The sequence below is a fragment of the Phalacrocorax aristotelis genome, chromosome 7, assembly GCF_949628215.1.
Source record: "Phalacrocorax aristotelis chromosome 7, bGulAri2.1, whole genome shotgun sequence".
NCBI classification, from domain to species: domain Eukaryota; kingdom Metazoa; phylum Chordata; class Aves; order Suliformes; family Phalacrocoracidae; genus Phalacrocorax; species Phalacrocorax aristotelis.
In genome coordinates, this window is record NC_134282.1 from 44,998,770 (window position 1) to 45,012,588 (window position 13,819).

Genomic DNA, 13,819 nt, shown 5'->3' on the forward strand with positions numbered 1-13,819 from the left:
AAAAGGTAATTCAGCTTTTAAGTTGTAAGTTAAGTTGCCTTCAAACATCCATGACCCAAGCTTGCTTTTAAGCACTTATCTCCCTGGTTTCCCTTTGCCCTCCTTTGTTGCTTGTTTGTTGGCAGTAACAAATTCCTCTTTCACCTTGCCTTGTTCTGAGAAGCAAGGTGTATTACTCATGATACTGAATATCTGATTCAATCCTGATATGGCCAAGTTTGACATAGAAAGTATATGGTGTTTTAAGTTACAGTGTTAGTCTCATCAAACTCCTGTTGTCTTCAAATGGGCAGGATTAGATGCACAAGGTCTGCGTTTCATATTGCAAAATGAATGACAGGTTTGCTATCTTGTTTAAAAATAAATCTCTCTTTTATATTTTGGAGGGTGGAGGAATCTCATTTTAATTACAAGGGTTGTGAAAGAGTGAATGAATCTTATGGTGTTTTAACATATCCTTCTGTAGATCAATGCAGTCACTGGAACGCTCTTTACCTCTAAAGTCTTAGAAGAAAGAGCTGGGAAAGAAATGGAAAGTGAAAGTATTTCAGACACTGCACCAGGGGATCAAATTTATGACTGGAGTGCTGGATTGGAAGATACTGATGATTCACATCTTTATTTTTCACCAGACCACGGAAATGTGGTGTTTGCCAGTGCGATTGATGGCTGGGGTTTTGGGTAAGTCTGGGATTTAGTTACTGTCTTTTTTTTTTAAAATCTATTACTGCAGTTAATCTTGAAGTATTTTCAGTTGCTCCATATTTCTAAAGATTTTTTATATTTTTCTGTAATATGCAACTGTATGTAATAATTTCTAATATACTATTAGTATGCAGAATACCGGACAGCTGAAGATACTACCAGCTTTGTCATCCATGTGACAGGGATCCCTGTTTTACTTAGATAGCAGCTGCTGAGCCCACTGTAGTGTTCAACCTAGCCTTGTAAACTTAGTATTTTATTAATTGATGACAGTTGGTAGGCTGTAATAGACCAGGGCAAAAACTGTGGCAGTACAGGAGCTGTTTCACAAGTAGATTGGACCTTCTAGCTACAGGGACAGTGACATTCATAAGAAGCATAAGGCAGGCAACTGGCATCAGGGCAGTAGTTTCAGCTGTCCAGTTCAGTCCAGTACAATTCTGGGTTACAGCATTACTGTGATCTGGTTTTTTCTGCACCAGACTTTGACTTGTCCTTGAATCATGCATTTGTTCTGGAGTGTTTATGCTCATCAGTCTTAATCTAGTTTTTGTCTGTTGTTCTTTCAGGTGCATTTCTTATCTCTCGGTACCTAATATAATTATATTTCTGTTTCAGCAGTTGCAAAAGAGCATTGCAGAGGTGTTTAGGTAAATGTAAGAATTTGGGGAAAGAATGATTTTAGAAAATTTTCTGGATTACTGTATTTGCATTTATGATCAATTCTGTTTTTCAGTCCTGTTCTTAGTAGTTGGTTTCAAAGGGCAGCAGGCTAGTGTAAAGGTTACAGATGTTCTGATTATTTGCCACAAGGTGGAGTCGTTGTCTTCCATCATGAAAATATAATTAAAAAGGTCCACTCAGTAATACAGTGCATGTCTTTAATATTGCAAAACCTTTTAAAAAACACCACCTCCAGGAATTTTAAGTCAAAGTCAAGCTCTTAAATAAGGTTCCACGTGTAGTTTGTAGCCTTAACACAAATATTTCTTATCACTGCGGAGGAAAGAGAAAATAAAATGGGTTTAGTTTAATTATCTGCCATGAGTAATAAAATTTTATAAAAAGAAAAATCAGAGTGTAAGTGGTGTAAAGGAAATTGAAAACAAATCTTCCAATTCTGACACGTTGGAATATTCTTTAGTTTGAAAGAGAACTTCCTGAGGATGTGTGTGAGGGGAGACTTTCAATTTCTGAAGGCTGGAGGGGGTTTTCTGATACCTTTGGTGATCCACACATTAACACATTATCTGAAGTTCTCTGTTCCCATACAGTGCCCACAGTCACTCTTCTGTTTTATGGTGTGCAGGGAAGCAGTATTTTGATTTCTGTGGGGTTTAGCTTTCCTGATTTCTAACTTCTAACTGAAATCCCCTGAAAAAAAACCAGATTATGGTAGTAAACTGTTGCTATACAGAGTATTTGGGATGCAACTGTTACAAACTTGTTCAAGTTTGGAGTCAGAATAAGAACATCTTTAGCAGATGTTGAAATGATTTTAGAGCTATCTGCTATTTTTGTCCTATTTGGAAAAATATTTGGCAATTTGCAGCTTGCTTTTGTTTTGGTAACTGACAAAGTCTGTGGAAGGGAATAAATGAAAACAGAAAGCTATGTTTTTGTTTTGGGTAGTTCAAAGGTGGCCTAGGTTTAGTATTAGTACTCTAAGTATGCTGTCAGGGAATGCTAAACATTAAGGAAAATATTTCTTAAAGAAAATGATACAGTGGAGTACTTTTTTACAGGAAGTAGAATTATAAGCTCAAAAGCAATTTAGAGCCTATTTCTTTAGCTTAAGCTACTTGATAATTGCAAATAAATCATCAACTGTTAAGATTTTATAGGTTACAGAACCACATTCTGATATTAGCCTGTGGTCATAAATGCCCTACGATCACCTTTGTAAATGAGAAAGCAAGCATGTTGTTCTTAAATGGTAGGTGAGTATAAGGCTTATATTTGTAAAAGTGAGAATTGAGATAGTTGTCTTCCTTTCATGATTTCTTTTCCTTTGATAATTTCTCTGCAGATAGAATTAAATTTCATACAAATGTGGCAGAAAATGGAATTGTTTCTCCAGCTCAGATTTTTAGCAAAAAATACTATAGTTTGAAAAATATTTCAGTTTAAACAGAGGAGTTTACTGGTGTACTTCCAAGTTGTGTATCTCTTTTGTAATAACATTGGTGTATATACAGAGAGGTGGAGAAGAAAATTTCTCTAGAAGAGTGCTTAGGGCTTGAGAGTCTCTAATTTGTTGTTTTCAGATATAATACCTTGTGTTAATTTTTTTAATTTTATTTTTTCCCCCATAAAGCTTTTAGCACTTGCTATATGTTAGTAACTTCCTGCAGAGTGGAATGTGTGATAGATGATTAGTGATATATGGTAGGATAATGTGAAGTGGAGTGGTAACTGGTCAAGCTTTAGTTGTTTCTTTGCATTTGTTATGTACCTGCTGCTTGAAATGTTTGTCAAGTGGCTTGAACCTTACTTGCAGAGTTTCTGTAAGGCTGAAGTATAAATATCGATTGTAATTCATCTTCAAATGGGGGGGAAGAAATGGGCCACATGTGACCTGTCCTTATTTTTGTGATTGGTATATTTGTATACTAGAGAGGATTGGTAGGCTTTCTGTTTATTCTTTGCCAATACTATAATGATACAGGAGGAAAAGCTTAAAAAACTTACAATGCTTTTTATTGAATATGAGACTAAAAAACATATTTGCTAAGGTTCCCCAAATTTTAATCCCTTTCTGCTTTATATATTGAGACTTTTTAAAGATTATATTAATTGGACTCTCTGTGTACAAGATTATATCTCAGCCAAAACCATTTATTCATCTAACTTAGGCAAGGGATGTTAGTATTCTGCTGCTGTGTCTGGATCAGACTTTTTAAACGTTATACAGTAGACTAATTTGTGTTAATCTATTCTCTATCCCACAAAATGTGCCTACAGCTTGGACAAATAACAGGACTCATACCTGCTAGGTTTCCTATTTATACCTGTCCTAATTCTCCATTTTCCCCTCACATCTTGAAAATGTTTTAATTAAAATATTTGATGAAGCTGAATGAAGATTTTTGGCTTTCTGCTACTACCTTGTTTCTTATGAACCAGGTGGGCCCTGGTTCTGATAAATCACATAATGGGGGGGGAAGGAACATTTTCCTTAATTAGTTTCAAGATGTACTTTTGGGCTGACAGCAGTATGATCTGGTGAAATATGGATCATTGGAGCATTTTCTTAATTGGGGCAAGCCTTGACTGCTCTTGTGGGTTCTGTTCCTAAAGGTATTATGACCTGTCATGGCAGAAAAATTTAAGCCGTTAGGCAGTGCCAGCCTCATCCAGTGCAATTAGTACATATGCTTTTCTAATAATCTTCAAGTGTTGAAAGAATGCCATAAATGCATATGCAGGAGCTGCTGGCATAAGAATCTTGAAGGTTCTTGCCCTGTTCAGAGGTTGGGATAGTTTCTGGGGAAAAATCACTTTTTGGGATTTAGTTCAGATCTCATAGATCCCATGTCTTGCTGACATGGGCTGGTCATCTTTTCAGTGTGTAGAAATTTGAGAATTCTGGATTTCAAAGAACAGATTATCAAATGTTGTTCTGTAAATAGGATTGTTCTGATTTAAACATGTATTTTTGTTTCTGTGTGCACAAGGAACAAATATGTGGGAATTTTTTTCTGTTACTGCTCACTGAACATATTCAGCAAGGAAACTATACAGTGTTCCAGACACCCTCTTCAGGTCATAAGCAACCTGCTTGTATTAACTCATGGGGACCACTGAACAACACAATTGGCTTTATAACACAGTTTTGCCATTACAGTTTTTACATTATTTTCTGGTTTTTACTCATTGTTAAAGTAATAAGTCAAACGACAAGAAGTGCCCTAAGTAGTTAATTTAAAAAATAATTACCACCATCTGATGGCTCAGGCGTGGCTCAGAAGAATACTTGATTTTAAACTTGTATCGTTCTGGTCACAGACCATAATTAAATGTGTTGTGGGATGTCTCAATAAATTTCAGAGTCATCGCATAAATATTTAGAACTTTTGTATTATGGTTTTGAGTTTTTACTACAGGGTAGTACACAAATATTTATTTCAAATAAACAAGTTTAGCCTTGAAGTGGACTTGAAACAAAACAAAAACATACAAATACTGCTGACATTTTTGAGCTGTTATGACTAAAATATTTTTGCAGGTGTAAATGTTAAACAGTGTGGGCTAAAGTGAAGGCAATTGTAAAAAAGGGAGTAAAACAAGGATTTGGGATTTGTGTGTGATTTTCATGTAAGCTGTCTGTTGCTTAGGCTGATAAGCCTGTGTAAACAGCATTACACGTTTATCAAGATGAGTTTTGCTTCCTTTCAGCATTGAACATTTTGCCAAACTGTACAGCCAAAAGATTGGAATCAAGCCTGCAGTACTTTTGAAGACTTTATGGGGAGATTATTATCTAAATACAAAAGCAAAGAAGATAATGAAAGGGGATCAGGTAGGGAGGTTGCCAGAAATATTACCTGGTTTTTATTTTGTTTTGGGATTTTTTTTGTTTGGGACTTTTTTTTTAATGTTCCTCATAGTGTATTCTGAAAATTGACCTCAGTACCTTTTCACTCAACATCAGTGGAAGTATGAAGTCACTAGGATTGCCTTGCAACAGCCCTTGGAGAAGAGAACATTCCAAAACTGACCTTTCAAAAGCTACACGGAGGAAATCTCATCTAACAGTGCTCACAGTTGCTCTTAAATGTCTCCGTTCACGAAAGGGACATTCCAGCTTCAGGGATTCAGTATAGAGCAAAACACACAAGATGATGGAAGACTAACAATGTAGAAACCAGAGTAGCGAGTGTGTTTCTGTCTTACTTGAAGTCCTTCATCAGCTAAGGAATTTAGTATATTCATGTTTGGTTTAGGATTTAATATTTAGAAAATCTTTTTTGCCTGAGTGAGAGCCCACTGAATGCTACACCAAAACCCTAGCCTGAAAACTAGCTTCTCTTGCATTAAGGGTTTCCACCACTAAAAGTTAAGAGGGGGGGAGAAGGGAGTTTTCATTAAACTTTTTTTTTGTATTTTCATAGGGGAGGATTACTAGTTATAAAAAGGGTGATAACCAGGCTCAAGGTAGACGTGTCCTGAAATTGAAACCCTTGTCCTTCACTTACAAATTTCATGTTTATTTTCTGCTTATACCATTCTTATAAGACAGAGTATTGAATTAGTGGTCTTGTGTAGAAACAGGTAACTGTCTTGATTTTTAATAAGTGTTTTGCATGTTCCTCATGAAAAAGGACAGTTAAAAGTGCAGTCTTAAGCCTATTGTAGGAGTAAGGAATTGCTGGTAATAAGCTGTATGTTTATGTTCTACCAGTCAAAAGGAAAGAAGCCTTTGTTTGTGCAGTTGGTGCTGGACAACATATGGAGTCTCTATGAAGCTGTTATGAAAAGGTGAGATGACCTATAAAGTTTTCATGGAATCTCTTTCCATGTGCTATGGTGATTTTTTTCAAATACTCAAACTAGAAATGTTGTAGTTGCTTGTTACGTATTGCTGCTCTGTTTTTTAAATCTATTTATTATTTTCCTTACAGAGACAAAGAAAAAATTGAAAAGATAGTCACATCTTTGGGATTGAAAATTGGTGCACGGGAGTCGCGGCATGCGGACCCTAAAGTACATCTTAATGCCATTTGTAGCCAGTGGCTACCGATATCTGATGCAGTCCTCTGTATCCTTAAGAAAGATACTACTTTTTGTTCTATTGGCAGTTCTCAGACTTCAGAGAGTGCTTACATATTTCAGTGTGTGATTTGGTATGATTTGTTCTCTTTTTTCACATCCGTGCTTGAGCTAGCTGGACCTGTTTTCTCACTTGTAATATTAAGGTACATATCTACAATTAGGCTTATGATTCTACCAACTTCATACTTTTGCACGTGTCGTTTTTTTTAGGAAAATAAGTCATGAAACTGGAGGTAGTTTAACACTACTTTCATTATGTAGTTTTAGGTAAAAATTTTAGTGTTGTTCCTGAAGGATAAGCCAGTCTGCCTTTTTTGTAATAGTATCTTAACTCTTCTGCCCATGAGCTGCTGTAAGCATCTGGTGTTATGTTTTAGGCATGTGCATTCTTAGTCAGCCTTTGCTGTTTGACTGGTGTGTAGACTGCCTTCTCATTTATAATATAATGCACATTATATTGTAGTAGGTATGCACAGTTATTGGTGTATAAATACTGATCAGTTCTAAAATCCTGCCCTGGTTGTGCTATTCTTAGGTTCCCATCAGGTACATGGGAACATGGGCACATTGGGTAAGCCACCCCTACTTAACTCTCCATTCTGCCCTTGAGTAAATGCTAGAAATCATTCCTGACTGGAGCAGGAGCTGTATGCACTGTAACAGACAGAGCTGGGTTATAGCTGTCTGTTGTTGCTGGCATTTAGTGCATGAGGTTGATTTAAAAGAAAAAATGTTGAAAGCATTTGTCTTCCTTTTACTTGCATTCAGTAAGGAAATATAAATATATACCTGTATATCCTTAGCAATGTGTTCTAGCTATGGTGTGTAATAAACTTCCCAGTCCTCTTGACATCACTGCAGAGAGAGTGGAAAAGCTGATGTGTGTTGGAGCTAGAACATTTGATTCTTTGCCACCAGAAACTCAGGAACTGAAAAGTGGTAAGTAGGTGCTTCCCACTGACATGAAGGTTGTTTCTGTCTTGGTTTTGTTTCTCTTTGGATCATAAGATGTGTAGTAATCTCTACTTAAATTTATAATTATTTTACTTGTAGTAGCTTTGTTGATGTTTGTCAAATACATGGCCACAAAAATAAGACATTATACTATGCCATGTCACTTTCTTCAATCCCATATATTCATGGTTTTTAGACAACTCAAGCTGCAGGTGATGTAAAGTCTAAGACTCTGAAACTGGGGATTTTGGAAGGATATGAGGTTAATATTTGGTTTTAGTTCTAAACAGTGGAAGTTATCATGTAATTGAGAATTTACTATTTTACCAACTTCTGTATTAAAATCATTAATTTTTAGCCAGTAGGGGTTTGAATTTGGATTTAATTTGTACAAGTATGTGGATGAACTAGGACCAGCTTTTGGTAATTTAAAATAAAAAGCATTTTTTGTTGAATTTATTGCTAGGTATTTTGTGCACTGGAATGAACTTACTAAGCAGTAGCTTAGCTGTTACTACAATCATGGCCATTAAGAATTTCCATAGCTCAAGATATAACTTGATTTCTTAATTGTTTCGTAATATTCCAGAATGGTAGAAGACTAGCAAATAAAAACAAGAGGCAAAAGACTTCAGGGGCAATAAATTTGTTACCTGGAGTGCTGAATTAAGATATGAAATCCTGATATTTTGAAGTTAGTTTAAGTTTTGCCATTGACGTCATTGAGATCAGGATTTCATGTCCAGTCCTGACAGTATTTCCAGCTCTAAGAGTTTCTCCTGAAGAATGGTTTAGTAGTATATTCACACGCCGTCGTGTTGGACATTAGGATGTCTCTATGCAAAAGTAAGCAAGAGGAAGTTTGAGAATCACCAAGTCCTGTGCTATAAAATTGTGATGGGACTGGAAAGACTACATTCAATGATTTAAGTTTGCCATAGGCAGTAAAAGAACTGTATATAGGCAGTAATGAAAATAAACTTGGTGTACAGGATGCAGGAGAGCTCGTAAGATGCTCATATTCCTTTTTCTATCTTTGAATTATTTATAACCATAAATTCTGTGTTCATGGATGTCCTTCAGAAAAATTGTGATGCCTTGGAAAGGAGAACTGTTACTGAGTTCTTTTCCTGAAAGACAGATGAGAACTGCTGAAGCTGAATTAAGTATTTAGTACCATTGAAAAATCAAAGTTGAAACTGATGATATGGATGTAATGTTCAGTGGTGAGCAAAGCTCCTATAATCTCCTATGTCTTCTCTGTGAGGTGGGAAATTCTGTATAAAGTCAAGTGATGTTTTTCACCCATGTGTGTTTCTGAAAATGATGTTCCCAAATGAAAATGATGATTCCCAAATGATGTTTTCAGGTAGGTTTGTAGGGGACGAATAGGCTTTATGTATATATGATTTTGTTGTTCTGCAAACATTCTTTCTAACTGAACAGAATGTAACAGAATACCATTTTGTTGTAAGGTAGTAAACGTCCTCTAATATTTCAAGAGATGTTCAGTAAAAATTACAAGAGGATACCACGCTTAAGCTAGTAACAGTTAAAAACGTTTCTTAGCTTTGTATGTGTAGTGAAAGGTGTTTATAGAATAATGTTTTGAAGAGACCTTCAAGAAATCTTAAAGGGATGAGATGTCAAACGTCAATTTAAGATGAGATGTGAATGTCAAACTGACAGGCTGTTAGGAATTGTTCCCTGGGGTGAGGCAACTGATATTTTCATCCTTGACTGAACATTTACAAAGATTATATTCTCCAAACAGATTGAATACTGTATCAGTATAGGTTAATTAGAAGAAATTTGCCTCTGTAAACTCGGACCTTGCTGCTCTTGGTTATGAAAAAATAGTGTACTTCACATTTAGTGAATATCTTATTGATTTTTAGTAGTAGCCTTGTACTTTGTCTGCCTAAGCAGTGTACAATATAGTCTTCTCATACATCAGATAAAAGGAAGTGTAGGAGAAAACTATTTATTTTCTATGTTGTTAGAAGTTTTGAATGATATTGTGCCTGTTTTGGATTTGATAATGTGTTCCAAGATGGACGAAAAAAATAGTTTATGGGAATTTCTGAAGTATTGAATGAGTTTTTTACGGATCTTTCATCCTTTGAGGAATATCCATGCTTGCAGTTAAGTTGTTACGATTTTGTGAAGACATGAGCATCTGGACATGTGCAGGACTTCCTTTAGTTTGAAAGGAGGAATAATACTTTGATGTACTGAATAAACAGCTCAGTCTTAATGCAGAGCTGCTCTCTGTTTTTGATTCTAATCTAAACCAGGCTATGAACTCAACTTTAAATATCAAAACAATACGTTTAGTTGGAGTATATGTAGTTTGTTATGAAGAGTTCTATTTTTACAATTTTGATTGTTTTATTCTACTGTGAAATAGACTTGAAGATATGGGCAGTGTTATCAAATGGTTAGGATGGAGTAATTTTCTACTTTTCCTGAAAACTTGTCTTCAGCATATTATCCATTGAAACAGGAAATAAACAGTAATTCCTCTAAATTAATGGAAAGCCATAATTTTGTCCATACTGTTGGGAAAAAATTGTGCAAATATCTTCCTTTTATGTTTCTTCAGCTTTTATGAAATGCAGTAGTGAAGGAACGGCCCCAGTTATTGTCTTTGTTTCCAAAATGTTTGCTGTTGAGGCAAAGGCATTACCACACAATAAACCAAGGTAAGAAAATGTAACATCTAACTTTCTGATCAACATTAGATACTTCTAGGAAAAAAACCTATGTCGCAAGTGTGGCTAAATTGTTTTAGAGCTGAGAAAATAAGTCATTAATTCTTGAAGTGCAATAAAATCTTTTCAGCAAGTAGAGATTTTCTGAATAAGTTCAAGAGATGATTTGTTTGATCGTATTAGTTCTGGAAGGTTTAGCAAATTTGAGGAGTAAAAAACACATTTGTTGGAGAATAGTACTTCTGTCCAAATACATCATCCTAATGCATACATTGTATGGTGTTTTGGGAGTTTTGGCTGAAAATAGGATTGAGGTGTACTGCTTTTTTAGTTTTTCAGTAAGATTGTGTTGGCATGATCATAACAGCTTGCATTTGTACCAAGAAAGACTTGCCATCAAACCTGGTGTAATAGCTAAGTGATCACCCAGTGCATTGCAAGTGCAAAATAAAATGGTTTAGTCTAAACCTTGACTAACTTTTTGCAGTGAAGTTGAAAGGCATTAATGCACTTCAAAATATTTGCTTCTGGGAGGTTTGGAAGACTTTTTTGTTACAGCTTTTTGTTGTTTAATGACTGTCTTACTTTCTTTGAGGGGTAGATGCTTCTTGATTTCATTTCTCCGACATCCTTACGCGGGCTACTTCTTAGCTGAAGCCGTCTGCTTCTTTACAGAAGAAATGCACTTTGCTGATGAGTTTATAAGAATGGGGTTCATCGTAACCTTTCATCCCTTTAAGCCTCTGAAGCATTTTCAGTAGTCAACTTTTGTATTAACTGGCCGTTTTATGTTTTTCTGGGATTGTCACTGTACAGCGAAGTAATATCAAAAATATTAAGCTTTCTACTAAATTAGAATGATTATTTGTGCAAAAAATAGTACTGTTGCTGTACGTATCTGAAAGCTTTATTGATATCTTAGGTTTTTCACACACGTCCTAGATTTACTTCCCATTTTTTATTACCACGCTTGTCTACGAATCTTCCACCAAAGATCTCTCTTGCACTAAGTCTGAATTCAGGGAAAAGATGCACTGCATTTATGGATTGACTAGACACTAGATGGTGCAGTTTTACTTCAAGTTCTGTCCTTAAATATATCGGAAATGAGTTTTTGCTCAGGTACCGGTGTAGCACAGCAGTGCTATTTCTGCTTTGTCTGCTTTCCTGGATATATAGTGTAGTTATCAGAGGAGACTACAGTGAGGCCATCACTTTCTGGCTGTTCTATCACTGTTCTTTCATTTGTTGGGAGGATCGAGATTCTTTGATGTGATAAGGATGTAACATAGAGGCAAAGGTGGCCTTTACATACACCAGACACAAAGTCTTGGACGTATTTTCACGATTTTAGTGAAAAATTAGAAAAGAAAGAAAAGCTAGCTACTGCAAGTCCTGGTTTTTTTTGTTAGGTTGGTGGTTTTTTTGTTTGGGTTTTTTAATTATTATTCTGTGTCATTTGCATATGAGCACTCTACCTCATGGATAAACCGTTCTTCCATGTCTCCTGCAATAATGATCTTACATTTTTCTTGATGGTTTTCTTTTTTTGTGTTCTCCTTAGTCATCCCTCTTTCTGAAAAGGGAGCTGTTTTACATGTGTGGTTATATGCCATACATTAAACTTTTATTCTTTTAAAAGAGAGAAAAAGTTCCCCAAACTGAAAAAGAATATTTTGAAGAAATTTGCCGTATATTGCAGTTCATAATATGTGTATGATCAGCTTCTTTTACTTTTTTCGTGAATGAGAACATTGTGACTTGTTGATTGTATTTTTCTCCCTAAATAAACAAGTGTGCTGCTCTCAATTTCATTGGTTTTTCAGAACGCAATTATAATTGCATTTCTGCTCTCTAATACATGTTGTGTAACAAATCTAATTCTGATAATCAGTCTGGTTTGAAAAACCTCAAGATATTTACTGAGTTGAGTGGAGGATTGCAGTTGACTCATAGTCCGAGTAATGCAGAGCTGGTCCAAAAATCGACACAAAATTCAGATAAATTAGGCTTTCTGAGATAATATTGCAGAACAGTGAGGACTGCCCTGGAATTCTTCCTGGGAGACTTGAGGCATATTAGTGATGACTGTAGACGATATGTCCTTTTTCCCTGTTTATTCAGCAAATTTAAAGATTATAGTGTCTCGCTTCATAGTTCGTGTGAAAAGCATTTCTTGCTGGCCTTAGTATTAAATTATGCAATTAGTTACTAATTGGCTGGTATTAAAATGAAATCACATGACTGCTTTTCTTTGAGACAAACAGTCATTATGAGCACCGTGTAATTTTGCCGATTAGGTAGTATTAACAGTTTTGGTTTGGAGTGGCAGTTGGATTCAATTTTTTGAAAAATAGTACTGTAGCTAAGTGTATATGTCTTGATAACTGTACAGAAGTACAGTTCTGGTCCCCTCTATACAAAAAAGATGTGGACAGGCTGGAAGGGGTCCAGAGAAGAGCCCCCAAGATGATCAAAGGACTGGGAAGCCTGCCATATGAGGATAGGCTGGGAGAACTGGGTTTGTTCAGCCTTGAGAAAAGGAGGCTTAGAGGGGATCTCATCACCATGTACCAGTACTTCAGGGGTAGTTACAAAGAAGATGGAGACTCCCTTTTTACAGAGTCACATGGAGAGGACAAGGGGGAATGGACACAAGTTGCTCTTGGGGAGATTCTGATTGGACACCAGAGGAAAATTTTGCACAGTGAGGACAGTCACCCATTGGAATAAACTCCCCAGGGAAGTGGTTGGCTCGGCCACGTTGGACACCTTTAAGAGTCATCTGGACAGGGTGCTGGGCCATCTTGTCTAGACTGTGCTCTTCCTAGAAAGGTTGGACTAGATGATCCCTGAGGTCCCTTCCAACCTGTGATTCTGTGATTTTAATTGTTGATATTCTACTGGTAAGCATTCTTGAAGAAGTCAGAAAAGGAGGTTAGTTTTAAAGAGGAAGGAAAGCTGTCTCTGTGAAACAAAATGTAAGTGTTTTAAAAACACAGCATCATGTAGATGTGGTTCTGAAGCATGTGTTTTGAGTTATATTGGCCACCGTGTGCTATTTACAGTTACACAGTCAAGATTGTGCTTAACAGAATTGAGCGATGGCTGTGTGGAGTGTGTGAGATCCAATATTTAAACTGGCCTTCTATGAGGATGCTCTATAAGAATGCCTGAACGTACGGAGGAAAAATGATATGTACACTATGTTGATAAACAGGGGTTTCATGTTTACTTATTTAGGAACATTGATACATGTTCCATGTTCCATTTACGTGTTAATTTTGAGGAGCCATAACTATGTTCTTGCGTGTTCTGATGTTTGACTGCTGGACCCATCTGCTAGGTTATTTGCATCCTTTGGGTGGGTAGGGGAGGAAGTATTTTTAAGCATGTTGAAGCATGTAAAAGCTCTGATATTTTTTATCTAGATTTGGTTTTTTTGCAAGACTTACACTCTTTTTCCAGACTGTCGTGGTTTAGCACCAGCCAGCAGCTAAGCACCATGCAGCCGCTCGCTCACTCCCCCCTGGTGGAATGGGGGAGAGAATCAGAAGAGTACAAGTGAGGAAACTCATAGGTTGAGATAAAGACAGTTTAAGAGGGAAAGCGCAAAAGCAGCACGTGCAAGCAAAGCAAAACAAGGAATTAATTCACTGCTTCCCATGGGC

The 13,819-nt window shown here is 36.4% G+C and overlaps 1 protein-coding gene across 1 annotated transcript in view; it reads left to right on the top strand.

Annotated features, from left to right (window-relative positions):
• The window catches only part of EFL1 (elongation factor like GTPase 1), an 83,008-nt gene that overhangs the window by 4,437 nt on the left and 64,752 nt on the right, over positions 1 to 13,819 (top strand). The window contains exons 7-12 of the mRNA XM_075100510.1: positions 467 to 681; positions 5,104 to 5,227; positions 6,110 to 6,186; positions 6,330 to 6,466; positions 7,297 to 7,419; positions 10,040 to 10,139. Of these exons, the coding sequence (XP_074956611.1) occupies positions 467 to 681; positions 5,104 to 5,227; positions 6,110 to 6,186; positions 6,330 to 6,466; positions 7,297 to 7,419; positions 10,040 to 10,139 (776 nt within the window). The remainder of the gene's footprint in view (positions 1 to 466; positions 682 to 5,103; positions 5,228 to 6,109; positions 6,187 to 6,329; positions 6,467 to 7,296; positions 7,420 to 10,039; positions 10,140 to 13,819) is intronic.